The sequence below is a fragment of the Blennius ocellaris genome (genome assembly GCF_963422515.1).
Source record: "Blennius ocellaris genome assembly, chromosome: 22".
NCBI classification, from domain to species: Eukaryota; Metazoa; Chordata; class Actinopteri; order Blenniiformes; family Blenniidae; genus Blennius; species Blennius ocellaris.
In genome coordinates this window covers 12,794,714-12,808,210 of record NC_137671.1, presented here as the reverse complement: position 1 = coordinate 12,808,210, position 13,497 = coordinate 12,794,714, and the positions used below count along the sequence as shown (strand labels likewise).

The window sequence follows — 13,497 nt, the reverse complement described above, 5'->3', positions numbered from 1 at the left end:
TTGCGAAGAAGGCTACATTTCATCCGAGCTGCACAGGAACATTACCGGAGCGTTTGATTGATTCAATCCACCATGACTCCAGCCTGTTTGGCATTTCTGTCCCCAGAAGCAGCTGCCTGTCAGCGGCACAGAGGAGCTGAAAGGGCAGCGTGACAAACAGTCCTCGCCAGGTTACCTGACAGCAGAAATGTTCCAGATTTTATTAAAAAAAAAACATACTCAACCAGGTAGGAAATACCTATCAGCCTGCATATCATTTTGAGCAGCTCCAGTCACTTGCAATCTTGAGATGATAAGGGACTCATGCTGACCCCCCCCCCGGAGCTGGAAATGAGCCATGAATTGAAAACACGGACCTGCTTTGCGTTGGGAAAGGCTTCGTACTTGTTAGGCCTTAAATGACAAACCTCTGAAGCCTCAGCATGCTGTTTATGAAAAGTGACTCAGTGTGCATACGGCAGAGATCATCCCAGGTTCACTGGCATCAGAGAGCTGGAGACACACTTGGCTGGAGCTTAGACAAACAGGTTGTCCGATGTAAGGGCTCCAACTGCAAAGGGGGGATGCCATTAAAATTTCATCATGATCTTTCCACGTCCTCAGTCACGAGCTACAATATGCCAGCGTGCTAAATGGTGTGAAACTAGATGAGGTGCCGGGCCAACAGTGGCAACACCACTACAGATAGCGCCGCGGCACACCTCGGCAGAGCAGTTCAGGGGGAAATATACTAAAAGAAATGAGAGTTCCTCACTGCTCAATGCTCAGACGAGTGAGTATGTGTCTGTAATTTGTGCTTGACCCATGTGGCCTGGAGTACAGTGGCTGGCGGGGGGGGGGGGTGTAAAGCTGCCCCTCCCCTTCTCCTTTTAGCCTCCATCTCTCTAATGACTGGAAGAGAAGCTGCCTCCATAAGGCCAGCTGTCATGTGAATGTGTGTCTGTAACAGGAGCAGTCCGGTCTTTCAGGGGAAAGCAGGGGGTGACGCTTTGCTACTGTATGGTTCTCGTGAGGGGTCACCCAAGGTCAAAAGTCAAAAGGATATGTGTACCTCTTTTGTTCAATTAAGAGGTAAGGAATATGTCAGCATGCATTCGTGATAACATAATTTCACCAAAGGATGAATTGATGAGCCTTAGGCTGAGGCATTAGGTGTGGAGTTTGCATGTTCTGCCTGTGTGTGTGTGTGTGTGTGTGTGTGTGTGTGTGTGTGTGTGTGTGTGTGTGTGTGTGTGTGTGTGTGTGTGTGTGTGTGTGTGGTTCCCTCCGTGTATTCCAGTTTCCTCCCGCGGCTCAGAAACACGCATGTGAGGTTAATGTGACTATAACTTTTACTTACTTCCATGAAATCAGAAACTAAATAAATGCTTGAGGACACAGATCATTTTGATTATTTACACGCTTCGTGTAGTATACAGTTATGTGAATACCATCAAAAGGATATTTCGGCTCATACGTTGGGTGTCTAAGGAAATAAACTATCACCAGGATTCATTTAAGGCTTCTGCAACCGATCATCTGGATTTCACTTCATATCGTTTCAGAAATGCAACCATCAAATTTAAAGCATGGATAGTTTTTTATGTGGTTCTTCTGGTCATCGACAAGTCAAAACTGTAAAGATCTGGTACAATGAATCAACTGTACTCGACATTAAAGATAGCCGACTACTTAAATAAATAAACAAATAAGTAATGCCTTCAGCATGAAGAGGTGTCTTTTTAATCACATTATATAGATAGAATCTACATTGGTGAGTTGTCCAAAGATTTGGGAAATTTGTGTCTTTGAAATGGGATGACCCCTCAACAATGACATCTTAGACCTGAGCAAAACTCGAGGTGTAACTTAAGGAGAGGAGGCCCACAGATTCTGACTCTGAACGCCCCCGGTATAATGTGACAGGTGCTGCTTATAGTGGAAAGTGGACAGATACTATTTTCCATCTTGGCCTCTTTCAGCTTATTGTTTTGGTTTGAAGCCTCACTGATCTCATAAACCTTGATACAGTCAGCAACTACTTTCAACAAACAAGATCCGGCGAGCTCAAAATGGACAAACAGAGACATTTTGTTGAGACAAGAGCAGCACTGGAATGGTATTGGAAATGAATGCAGCACTTATTTGTATTTCGTGACTAACAGTTTGAAGGCTGTCCTGAGAAACACTGAAACAAAAAAACCAAAAAAAGAGCTTAGAGAGGTGAAGAAACCCCTGATTTCCAACATCGTGACTCACCATTATTACCTTAATGAAAACCAAATTGCCTCGCTCTGCCAGTGAGGAGCAGATTCGTCGGGCAAACGTGGGGGAAAGTGGACACAGTCACTCCGAGAATAGAGAGCAGTGACTCAGCATACGAGTCTTACTTTTAGCCACATTAACCCCTCGGGCTTCGCTGTGAGCGACTGTGGAGGAGGTGGACAGCGTCCTCCCCTCCTCGCTGTGTGACCAAAACCACAGTCATGAGCCGCCAGATATCATGAAGCCGTTTCATACTCTTTAAAAGAAAACAACACACAGAGCAACATCAGCCTGAGAAGTACAAAAAATGCCATCAGCTCTGAAAAAGTCATACCCATTAAAGCCCCTTGGGCCCAGTCTCTCAGGAAATCATTGAGCTAAGATTACAGGAAAAGCAGCTTGTTGTATAGTTTGGAGTGGATTTCCACTGAATAGCAACATGAATCTTATAGTTTTGTCTATATTTTAACACGTCATTATGAACAAGTCAGATGAGACAAGAGACATAAACACCTGAGAGCATGAACCAATGAATAAAATGAAGGATTGTAGCTCAGATTAACAAGAATTATCTTGTGTAGGATCGGAAAGTATTTATTTGGCCTTGATCATAATCACCATGCCATTTTCAACAGCAACATCTTGAGAAACAGGATTTAACCACTCAAGACTTCTCTTGTAAACACCCATCTCTGTTTATCCGGCCCACTGCACTCATCACAGTTCATTTCTCCTTATTTGCTATAAAATTCTGAGTACCACAAATGCATTTTAACAAAAAAAAAAAAAAATGATTAAGCTGTGAGATCATTCACAAAAGTCCTTATGCAGTGACGGTCTGATTCCCGTTTGATTTGAATACCGACAACTACAATTTCTCCTTATCTACCAAAACATTTACGACCGAAAGCTGAAAGTATGACAATGAAAGGCAAAACTAGAAAAAAAAGAATTGTGCATAAGAAATGAATTGGCCTCAATTTGTCCTTGAACATGACTTTGTTCAAACTTTCCAAGGTGTAACTTCCTCCTTTCCAGGTTTATATGAAAAACTTTTTTTTTTTTTTTTTTTTTTTTAAAGTTTGCGATTCAGCTTTAAAAGATGGTTCCCTGGTGGAGTTCATGGAGCGAAGATGGGAAAGATCTTACTCTCTTTATTTTAGAAAGTCCCGTCTCTACTCTCAAACCCTTTTCGAAATCCTTTCCTGAAGAGGCGACGTCAGGGGAACTCAGTCGATCTGTTCCATGCTGGCGGCTCAAAAGCAGTCAAGTCTTCTCACATTATGATATTTATTTTGGAATTTCATGTTTATAATGACTGTTTAATTTGTTTTAGTGTCTTTTTTTACTCTGACACCACGTAAAGCAGAAGTCCAGAATATCGATTCAGAAATGTCGGGACGTCATTCTGAGCGAAACGCTCGCCGGCTCTGCAGGACTGACGCACCAGCGGCAAAAATCCAAGGGCTCAATATCCAATCTCCGAGTTTCCACGCCAGCACCTTCCCGCCTTGTAAACATCGTGCCTGTTTTTTACTCGGAACCCAGTCCACAGATCCACATCTGATCTCTTGATACCCTCCAAACCCTGTGACAAGCAAACCTCCCACTCCCCCTCCCTCTCCCTCTCCATCACCACCTTCAGTCTCATCACATTCTGGTGTCACGGTTTCCAGTGCTGGAAGACCGTTTGAAACCTCAAATCCGCCTCTAATAGTAGTAATTTGGGCGTCTAATCTGTTGTCAGAGGGAGAAACAAGGCTGACACCATTACAGCAAGCACTAAAGAGATGGGGATGTTTGAGGATGTCGGCGTGGATGTAATTGAGCCATTGTGTGATCGCGAGTTAGCGCTTTAACGCTAAGGTAATACTTGTAATAAGCAGCCAGCTTGACAGGAAATTGAGAAAATAATAGACATCCTTTCTTCCAATCTTGTCCTTTTTGTTCTTCCCCTTCCTCTTGTTTTTTTTCCTCCAAAATCGCATGTCAAAGCACCACCTATTGGTTAAGTTCATTTCTTCCCTCTGCCACTCTTCTGACGTTTGAGCGTAACTTGATAAATCTGGACTTGTTTCTTTCACATCACCGGCAGCTTGAATCTTTCATCTAATAGACTCTGCATAATTATTATCCTAATTTTCTGCCTCACGCTATCATATTTCAGTCTGAACGAGCTTGTGAAGGAGGAACCGTCCTGCCTTTGTCACCGGCACCTCTCTGCCTCCTTTCACATGTTTCACCACAGAGTACAAAGGAGACAAGTGAGGAGATCTTCTCCTTCATTGAGGTCAATAACACCATAATTGCAGGCTTTGTAAATGTCTCTAGGCCTCATTATCCTCTGTGGCAATACGTTATTGATGTTCCTGCCTCTCCTCTGTGTTTCGCTCAAAGTGAGTCTTTCACTATGATGTGAAGATGCAAGTCCCGCCTTGACGATAGCAGTTTGCGAGCTTTGTGAAGCATTTCTAGCTGATCGTTTTGAATGTGTGTTACAGAGAGATGATTCCATCGGGACTTACTGAAAAGGTGGACAAACAGACAAAAATAAACAGCCTCATATTGAGTCTTAAATCCCGAAATGCAACCAATTAACTCTGAAAAACAGGGTGATATGTGGAGAGATACTTTATGTCCAAGGACAATTATGTGCCATCTGATGCTTCATTTCTAACCATGCTTCTAAGCGAGATCATGTCTTCAAGACTGTTTATAGGATTTTTTTTTTTTTGAGTTATGCAAACTTTAAAGTGCTTCTTTAGCCCAGTTTTACAAGCAGGGCTTTTTTTTTTGTTTTGTTTGTTTTTAACTATCCCTTGTGTAACTTGTTTTGGTGCCATAAAAGAAATAAATGAATGACTGCTAAAAAGAACTTGATGTCTCAGAAAGTTCTTAAATTAAAAAATTACCAGGGACAAAGTCCGACAGCCAAGAATCTCAGCTGTAATGGGCGACGTGTTCATATGGACAGCCCGAAAAATGATAATTATCTGAGAAAATTATCCGGATCGCTTCGAGAGCCTGACAGGAGAAAATGTCAGATTGGTAGTGGCAGACGCTTATCAGGAGTCGCTTGAGGTGGGACAGTGTCTTGGCGACACAGAACGAGACGAGCGTGTAAGCATCTCTGAAAAAGTCCATCTACCTTCAATACTGCTTCATCCAATTCAGTGACCTGGAGCTGATCCCTGCTGACTGAGGGTGAAAGCAGGTAGACCCCGGACAGGTCGTCACTCCATCACAGGGCAAAGACAGAGAGACAGACAAACTCACACACGTACTGAACAACCAGTTAATTTGAATTATCTTCTGGTTTTACAAAATCAACAATAACAGGATGAAAGTATCATCTGTTCACATGCAAATGTGACACACAATATATCTGAAATATAACATTGATTATGCATTCTTCGTAAAACACATTTAATTGGTACAAAGATCCATAAATGGATGAGTACATTGGCATTGTGACTCTTGATTGAATCACATATGTATTTAAAAAAAAAGTCACATTATTTTTGTTCCACTTTCATTAAAATAGATATGATTAAAAAAAAACATCTCCATCAGAGGCAATATTTATAAAAGCAGAGGTTAAACACTATGTCAAAGAGATTGTTTTTTGTTTTGTTTTTTTACAATATTTGACATTTTGCTCTATAGGAAAAGTTGTAAATCGAACAAATTAAGTAATACGGACAATAATTGATGCTCCCATTACCAATAATCATCTCATCTATTTTTGTTCCCATGGGGAACAGCTTGGAGTGCATCATTTGAGGATTCTGTGGGTCTTTTTGTCAAATCCATTTGGGCTACGTACACAGTGGTGTAGTGGTTAGCAATTTCCTCTCACAGCACAAAAAACACCAAACTCCATACAGAAAGGGCCCCAAATCTTTCCTCTGTGGGGAGTTTGCATGTTCTTCCTGTGGATACTGTTTTCACACCAACTGGGTGCACATTGAACGATGCTCTCTTGAATGACTGTGTTTTTGTGCATTTATAACAGTAATAGACAGGCAAAAAAAAAAAAAAAACATGGATGCACTCGAAGCGTGTTCAGATGGGATCCGCTCCAGCCCCTAAGAAGACCTGACCTGGATCAAGTTGTCTGCTCACTGGAAACAGGAATCTGTTAGATCTCCCGGAATCAGCTTAATTCCTACGCTTACCCACATCTGACCTCACGCTTTATACCACGACGAGCCCGGACCGACTCGGCTTTCCCTCGCACCTCGTCCGCCTCCTCTACACCCTCCGTGTCAAGCGGCGTACAAGTCCTGACAGAACTAACAGCTCTCATTGTATCACCTCTCCCAGCAGGTGTCTGGACACATTAGACCGGAGGACGCAGAACTGTTGTGACACCTGCAAGTGTTTGTGCTCGCCGCGCAGCGATATCACCGGCTGTCGAAGTCCCCGTGCGCAACCGACGTGCGAGTTCGAACATCAACAACTGAATTAATCTCACACGACTGATGTGAATACAGCGTACGCGAGTAATGCTCGTGTTTGATCTGCGGTAAGAAATATGGGTCAGGTTGTGTCTTGAGGGCGTGATATTGATGATCTGATCTCTTTGAAGATGTTTTTGAGCCGAAGGAGAAGCAAAGTTGATGAATGTCAGAGCGGAGAAGTCGATTTAAATCAATACATTGGAATGCCTTCAACTTGAAACACCATGAACATAAAAAAAAGCTTGTCAATGACATGGGGTTTTTATGCAGTTTGTGGTTTCACAGTTGTGCAAATGTAGACTCTCACAGAAAGTAATAATTTGCTTTTCTCCGTCGTGCCCCCTCCAGCTGGCATCCTCTCTGCTACATGCCATGGTGAACACCACTGAAATGACTGAATCCCCACATCTCTGTCACCTTCACACTTTATGAGCAAACATAACCCGTCCACCCATACTTCACCCAGCCCTCTTCAGCTTCACTAAACACCGGCAGTCTGGTACCATGTGTGCAAAAACAGAGATTTGAAATCCTTACCCGCTTTGTGCTCCCACTGTCTCTTAGCCAAAATGTCCAATTAACGTCAATTTCGACGCCCACGCAGCAGAGAACCGTTAGTGCTGTACTGAGTGCTGGTGTCCCTGATGGCTCCACAAACTGTACGCTGTAGTCTGAGCACTGGCAGAGGCGGCTCCATTAGGCGGCTCAAGAGAGGCCATCACGGGTCCACTTTTTGAGGATCTCTCTCAAAATATCCCACAGCAGATGGACTAATGCTGTCTGCCTTTATATTTTCTGCACTTAATGTCTGAATAAGGTGATTAGATTAATGGGTCCTTAACCACAGCGGTTTATTTGTAGTAAACTTTCACAAATTGAACAGTGGGCACACTCTTTATTATCGTGACAATCGGGGGTTCAACATTAACACCCACCATCCTGCCAAATAAGGGTGAGAAATAGTCTTCTTTCTGGAAGTTTGAGATCGCATGATAGTGTCAGAAACTGTTCTTTGAAGAGGCACAATTTAATTATGACATCCTCGTGTTGATTTCGAGATCAACATTCAATAATCATAAGCCACCATCCAATATGCCCCAGTGTTAAATGTTCTGTCAAGTTTTAAGGTTTTTAAGTGTCTGCTTTAGATTCAAGCTTATCAACCTTTATTTACTCCCAGAAAGCGTTAAAATCGGCTCCAGAACACCTGAGGTCTCTTGTTACCAAAACATTCATGCTCGAGGACAAATATACAAAGTTGGACTGTTTGAAATATAATCTTTATAAATATAATCCAGTGCTGCTCTGGATTCTAGAGATTGTTGTCTTAACCATAAACAGTAGTCTTTTTCAAATAAAAGTTCAAGGATATATGTAAAATGTATAAGCTTTAATTTTATAAACGTCAAGAATTGCCAACATCGCCTGGAATTAGTTTTTAAGTAATCTATGTAACCATTACATCACCAAACCATTAGCATTAGCTACATAACCATTTCTTGGAGGTCAGCCAAGGGCGGCATGGTTTCCTGAAGAACACACAAGTATAGGAAGAACCTGCAAACCTAAAACAGAAAAGTGGTTTTACCATATTCTACAATATTCGGCTTTCAGTCTCACTCAACATGCAACTATTTGTGTTTTGTACCCCTTTCTAACTTTGTATATCCACTTTTAATAATTCAAAGTATTTAAACGAGTAGGGAGTGACACATGCTCAGTTTACTATCCTCCCTTTACTTTATATTTCCGCATACAGATGTGCTTCCTGTACCAAGCAGGGCTCCCATCCACACAGCTGTTAACTATTCCCAAGGTTGCCTGGGCAGCAGCGCAGTGGAAAATTCTTGGGAATTTCCATGTGGCGAAGGATTCTGAGTTAAATAATACTGCCTCAGCGTTGCCTGAACCCCCCCCCCCCCCCCCTCGCGAGCTTTCCTCTCACATACACGGAAGCGAGTATCTTGAACTTGACGGCAGAAACTTAAACCAGACACTAAAGCAAACTCGGAGGCCAAACATAAGCGAAAGATCGCAAAATTTCAGTATATGAGGCGAGGGAGATTGATAGGCAGCCCAGCCAAGACACTCGACACCTTTCTGTCCCATATCGTCACCTCAATGTCTGCGGTAGGACGCTTAAGGGCTTACCTAAATATAGCCAGGGTTGAGATGAGGGCAGGCGGGCAAGACTAGTAGAGCAAAGATTAGAAATCACGAGAACATTTGTAGGCATGGATAGAAATGGAGAAAAAAAAAAAAAAAAATTACAAGACAGTGAAAATGACAGCAGAGAGAAAACTGTATAAATGGACAGGGATTTTGCTCTGTCCACCAGATATAACCGTCAGCTGCCTGATTGGAGGCACCAGCATGTCTCCTGAAATATACCTGCTTGCTCAAACTCCCTTATGGCCAAGAGGTGCAGATCACAGCCAAGGAAACCCAAGACCCCCCCCCCCCCCCCCAAGCTGATCATCTCCATCTGCTGCCCGTCACACTTAATTCATCCTCTTCGAATGTCCCCGTATTAGCACTGTCATACTCCCAAGTTGATGGAAAAATCATATCTATCTGGCTTTCTTCGTGTATATTTGCAGCGTTTTATAATAGATGAGACATTCCCCACACCCCCGCGTCTCTGCCAAAGAGAGAAGCACGAGTGTGTGATTCGATCAAGAAGCAAAGCCTGCGGCACTCTGCATCGACGAAAATAAAGCATCATTTAAATGAATGAAATAATAAAATGTCAACGTGTCGGACAGTGCGACTGTAGCCAGCGTGATTTTCCGGGGATGTAGCCACATTTTCTGGTTCGCATCTTGCAATGCGACGATGACGCAACTCAAAAGAAACATGAAGGCTACTGCAAGCCAATTTGTATATTATGATTTCAGTCATTTGTCTGATAAAAGCGGAGTCGATTAAATGCACGATTAGTCTCTTTATCTTCATTTTGGAGTTTTATGGTTGCAAGATGTTACATTTTATGACTGAATCTACAGGCCGAGCATCTGGGATCCAGCAGAAGCTTTCCCATGAAATAAGGTGCACATGTGTGACTGCGTGCGGGAACCGAGACGTGTCCATTACAGGCTGCTTTTGGCATCAGTCAAAACAGCTCCAGACACTTTGCACATTGCAATGAAAGTAGAAAGTTATCACTTAATCAAATGTACATTTGTGTCATCGTCACATCTGTTTGATAAGAGAAGCAGATGATGGCTTATAGTGGCTAAAAACACAGAGAAATAATCAGGAAATAACAGAATTCCTCTACACCCTCGCTAATTAAGATGAGCTTTGACTTGTGTTTTTTTGGCTCGGCCTCATGCCTCGTCAACACCATGAGGTTGTCCGTCCAGGAGCTACAAATCACTGAGGACTGCCAAGAGGAAGAAAAAAAAAAACTCATGAATAAAAGCTCCCTTTGCTTCTAAAATGGAAAACAATGTTATTCTAACATTTTTGCTTTTAAAGAAAAGCAAGCACATTTTATCAAAATGTCAAACTATTGATAAGCAATTATATTTTTCCCCAGGAAGCCACTTCAGAAAAACTATGACTACTGCAAAAGTCCAGGCTGTAAACTAAACCCAACTCTTGAGTCCAAATTTTAAATGTCATGTCTTTGGATTCGTTTTTTTATTTGTGCTATGATCTCATAGTTTGAGAGGTAATGACTCTGATAGCCATCACTGTGAAGATGAAACGTACTCCCACAAGCTCAAACTATGCACACTGAATAATAAGATAATAAACAAATAAGCCAAGTTCAAAATAGCAGTAAAGCAGTTGTGTTTTGAGGAGGTATTGGACTCGTATAGCCACTGCCTAATTTCAATGAGCCTTTGTTTCAAAACTGCTCCTGTTGCTCTTTGTTTAGATCAAGTACCTCCTCACATTATGTTCACTGATCGCCGGAGACGAGGCCGCAAACTCGAGAGGCACGGTTCTTTAGCTGGTTGAGCATGAAATCTAGTTATTCGTGCAGAAGCAAGTGAGAGCGGGAGAAGCAGAGAAGAGGGTGACACAAACAGTAGGGACATATGTCTTTGATTTGAGTGAAGTCAAGAAAAATGTCAATCTTTAAATAGAAATAGATTAGAAAATGAAAATCTAACATTTGTTGGTTGTGAATTCAAATCTATATAAAAGATACTAATGCAACCAAGAAGGTCAGACAGTCTGGATTTCTCTGCTTCTCCGTCTTGTCTTTAAGTCTCGCCCGGCGCGCTGGAGGGACGCTCGGATCTCTGGGGCACAGTCTATGACATCAGACTTTGCATTTCAGATTCGATGATGTTAATCATCTGCCCTCTGGCAACAAAGAGCAGGGGAGACGAGCGGAGAGGGGCGGGAGATGAAGACAAACATAGGGAGAGGGGCAGGAAGAAGATGGACAGGGAGAGAGCGCGGGGCGGAAGCAGAGAGCGATGGGGAAGAGGGTGAGAAGGGATGGAGGGAGGGAGAGATGCACAGAAACATCTGAAATGGATAGATGCTGGCATGTGAGGGTTGAGATGGAGCCCGGATTTACAGTCACACTTCAAGCCATGAGATGATGACACAAAGAAAGGAGACTATTCCAATGTGTATTTTCACTTATTAGACACGACTCGGGATTTTTGCTCATCCACATTTTGTGAATTTCCTGAAGGAAAGTAACACTGGGTCAGTCCCTCCAGTCTTGCCCTTGTAGTTTCTTCTCCTCCTCTGTTGTTTTCACCTTCAGGAGTCAATGTGAAGCTTGTCACTCAAAATCACCATCATCACAACAGTACACCAAGACAGGCTACATCTAGGCTCGGTAAAACTGGGGAGATAAACAGACGCGTTTTGATCGTCTGCGTACTTAAAAAATAGTCCAGACAGATTTGAGATATCGTGAGATGACGGTTAACCCACTTTGATTTTTTGGGCAACCTTTTACCTGAATTACCCTCTAATTCAAACAAAGACACTTACATCAGCGAACATGGGGTCTGCTGTTTTGCCAAGCCTGTGTGAATATCATGTACACAGCCCACAGATCAATCCACTTAGTGCCCATGAAATATAGGGAGCGGGCTAGCCACTCTGCAAGTCTGACATCATTGTAGTCGGCCATTAGGCTAAGTGCCATCATGCAGCTCTCTGGGACCGCTCTTTGGACTGCATTCAAAACCAAACCCTGTAGGCCTGGCTCGCTCAGAACCATCTGGAGAGCGCTGAACCTGTTGATTAAGTGTGAGGTGCAGCGTGGCCACTGAGCAGGCTGGAACACCTACATGTTTGGTTAATTTGAGACCTGTATTACTGTGATTGTTGATATATCATCTGTTGCATCCATTAATGCCTGACTGCAACAAGTCACATTTAGAAAGAGAGAGTGATACCTGGACTCTTCCTCGTGCCAAATAACCATTCTGCAAGATGAGAGTATTTTCCTCAGAGTTGAAGGCTTGACGATACATAGACTTCAGGATTGATAAGCAGATACATGACTGAATGTGGGAAATCATCAAAACTTATTGCAAATGGATATAGAGCCCCCACATAAACCAGTTGCTTCAAAGCTTTGTGGTCATTTGGAAACTTTCAAAGCATCAAATAAATGAAGATGAACCTTCAACGGTGTACATAAAACCTTGAAATAACTGGTTTGGGTTGACTTGCTGTTTTGGTACATGGAGCAATTGTACGTGTAATAATGTTAATTACATTAACAAGTAAAAGCAATGGAAGACAACTTTTCATCCTTTTTCACAAAAAAGAAAAAAGTTATTGTCCGTTGGTTTTCAAAGACAGAAAAATAGAATAGCTGTTGATGAAAACGGGTTGCCTGTGTTATTTTCTGTAACTGCAACCAACCTATTAATGACTCCAGCCGCCTTTTCTTTAAATAAAACTGTTCCCATCAGAGGAGCACGTCCTCCCAAGCTCTCCCACATTTACAGTTTCAGCTTCTACGTACTGTAAAGTAAACCAGAAACCCCCTCCGGTGCGCGTCCCTCTGAACTGTGGCTAAGAAAAAGTTCAGACCTCAGTCTACCTCCATGTGACAGACAGCCGCATGCCACACTGCTGCAGGCTGGTAATACACGCACATGGGGCTTTAAATATCACGTTTCACAAAGTTAAGTAGCATCCTTCAACTATATTGTCACCATCAGCTCTTGGAAGGAGAAGATTAATTTCTGAATTCACGCAAATAAAATGTAGAATCTTTAGTGTTAAAACTCTTTAGATAGATATGTTGTCATCCCTCCAGACTGTCACCCAACACTTTGAGAAGCCAACAGGCTGTTTTCAAGCTGTACTCACATCTGCGCTGTTGGGAATTGTCCGGTCGACACAGACGAAATGGTTGTCAGGAGTAAGAATAGGCAGATGGAGTAATCCATAGCTTTGTTTATTTCCTTTCCCCAAGAAAAAAACAACAACAAACGATCCGGACGGGGAGAAGACGCAAGAAAAATGTCCACAAATCCACCGCGCCGTGCGTACTTCTCAGCGCGCCCCTAAAAAACAAAACCGGCTCACACCGCCATCGGTGCGCGTTTGGAAACAAATCTCATCCGGCGTCTGTGGCTCTCCCCCCTCCCCACCCACCCCCACCGGTAGAGTTGAGTGTGCTTTTTTAGCTTCAGTGGGAGCGCGTGTGACTGTTAAGTAAGTGTCTCAAACTGCGATAGGCTATTAGAGCTCGTCCACGGCGCGTGTCAAAAAAAAAGAAAGGAGGAAAAAGTGGGAGGGCGCGTTGTACGCTCGACCGGCAGAGCGGTGCCATTCTGCATACTGCAACAAC

General features: G+C 42.9%; 1 protein-coding gene across 1 annotated transcript in view; it reads right to left on the bottom strand.

Annotated features, from left to right (window-relative positions):
- cacna2d1a (calcium channel, voltage-dependent, alpha 2/delta subunit 1a) overlaps positions 1 to 13,255 on the bottom strand; it is a 95,552-nt gene extending 82,297 nt beyond the window's left edge. The window contains exon 1 of the mRNA XM_080518153.1: positions 13,014 to 13,255. Coding sequence (XP_080374279.1) covers positions 13,014 to 13,093 — 80 coding nt within the window. The 5' untranslated portion in view covers positions 13,094 to 13,255. The remainder of the gene's footprint in view (positions 1 to 13,013) is intronic.
- Positions 13,256 to 13,497: the final 242 nt, after the last annotated feature.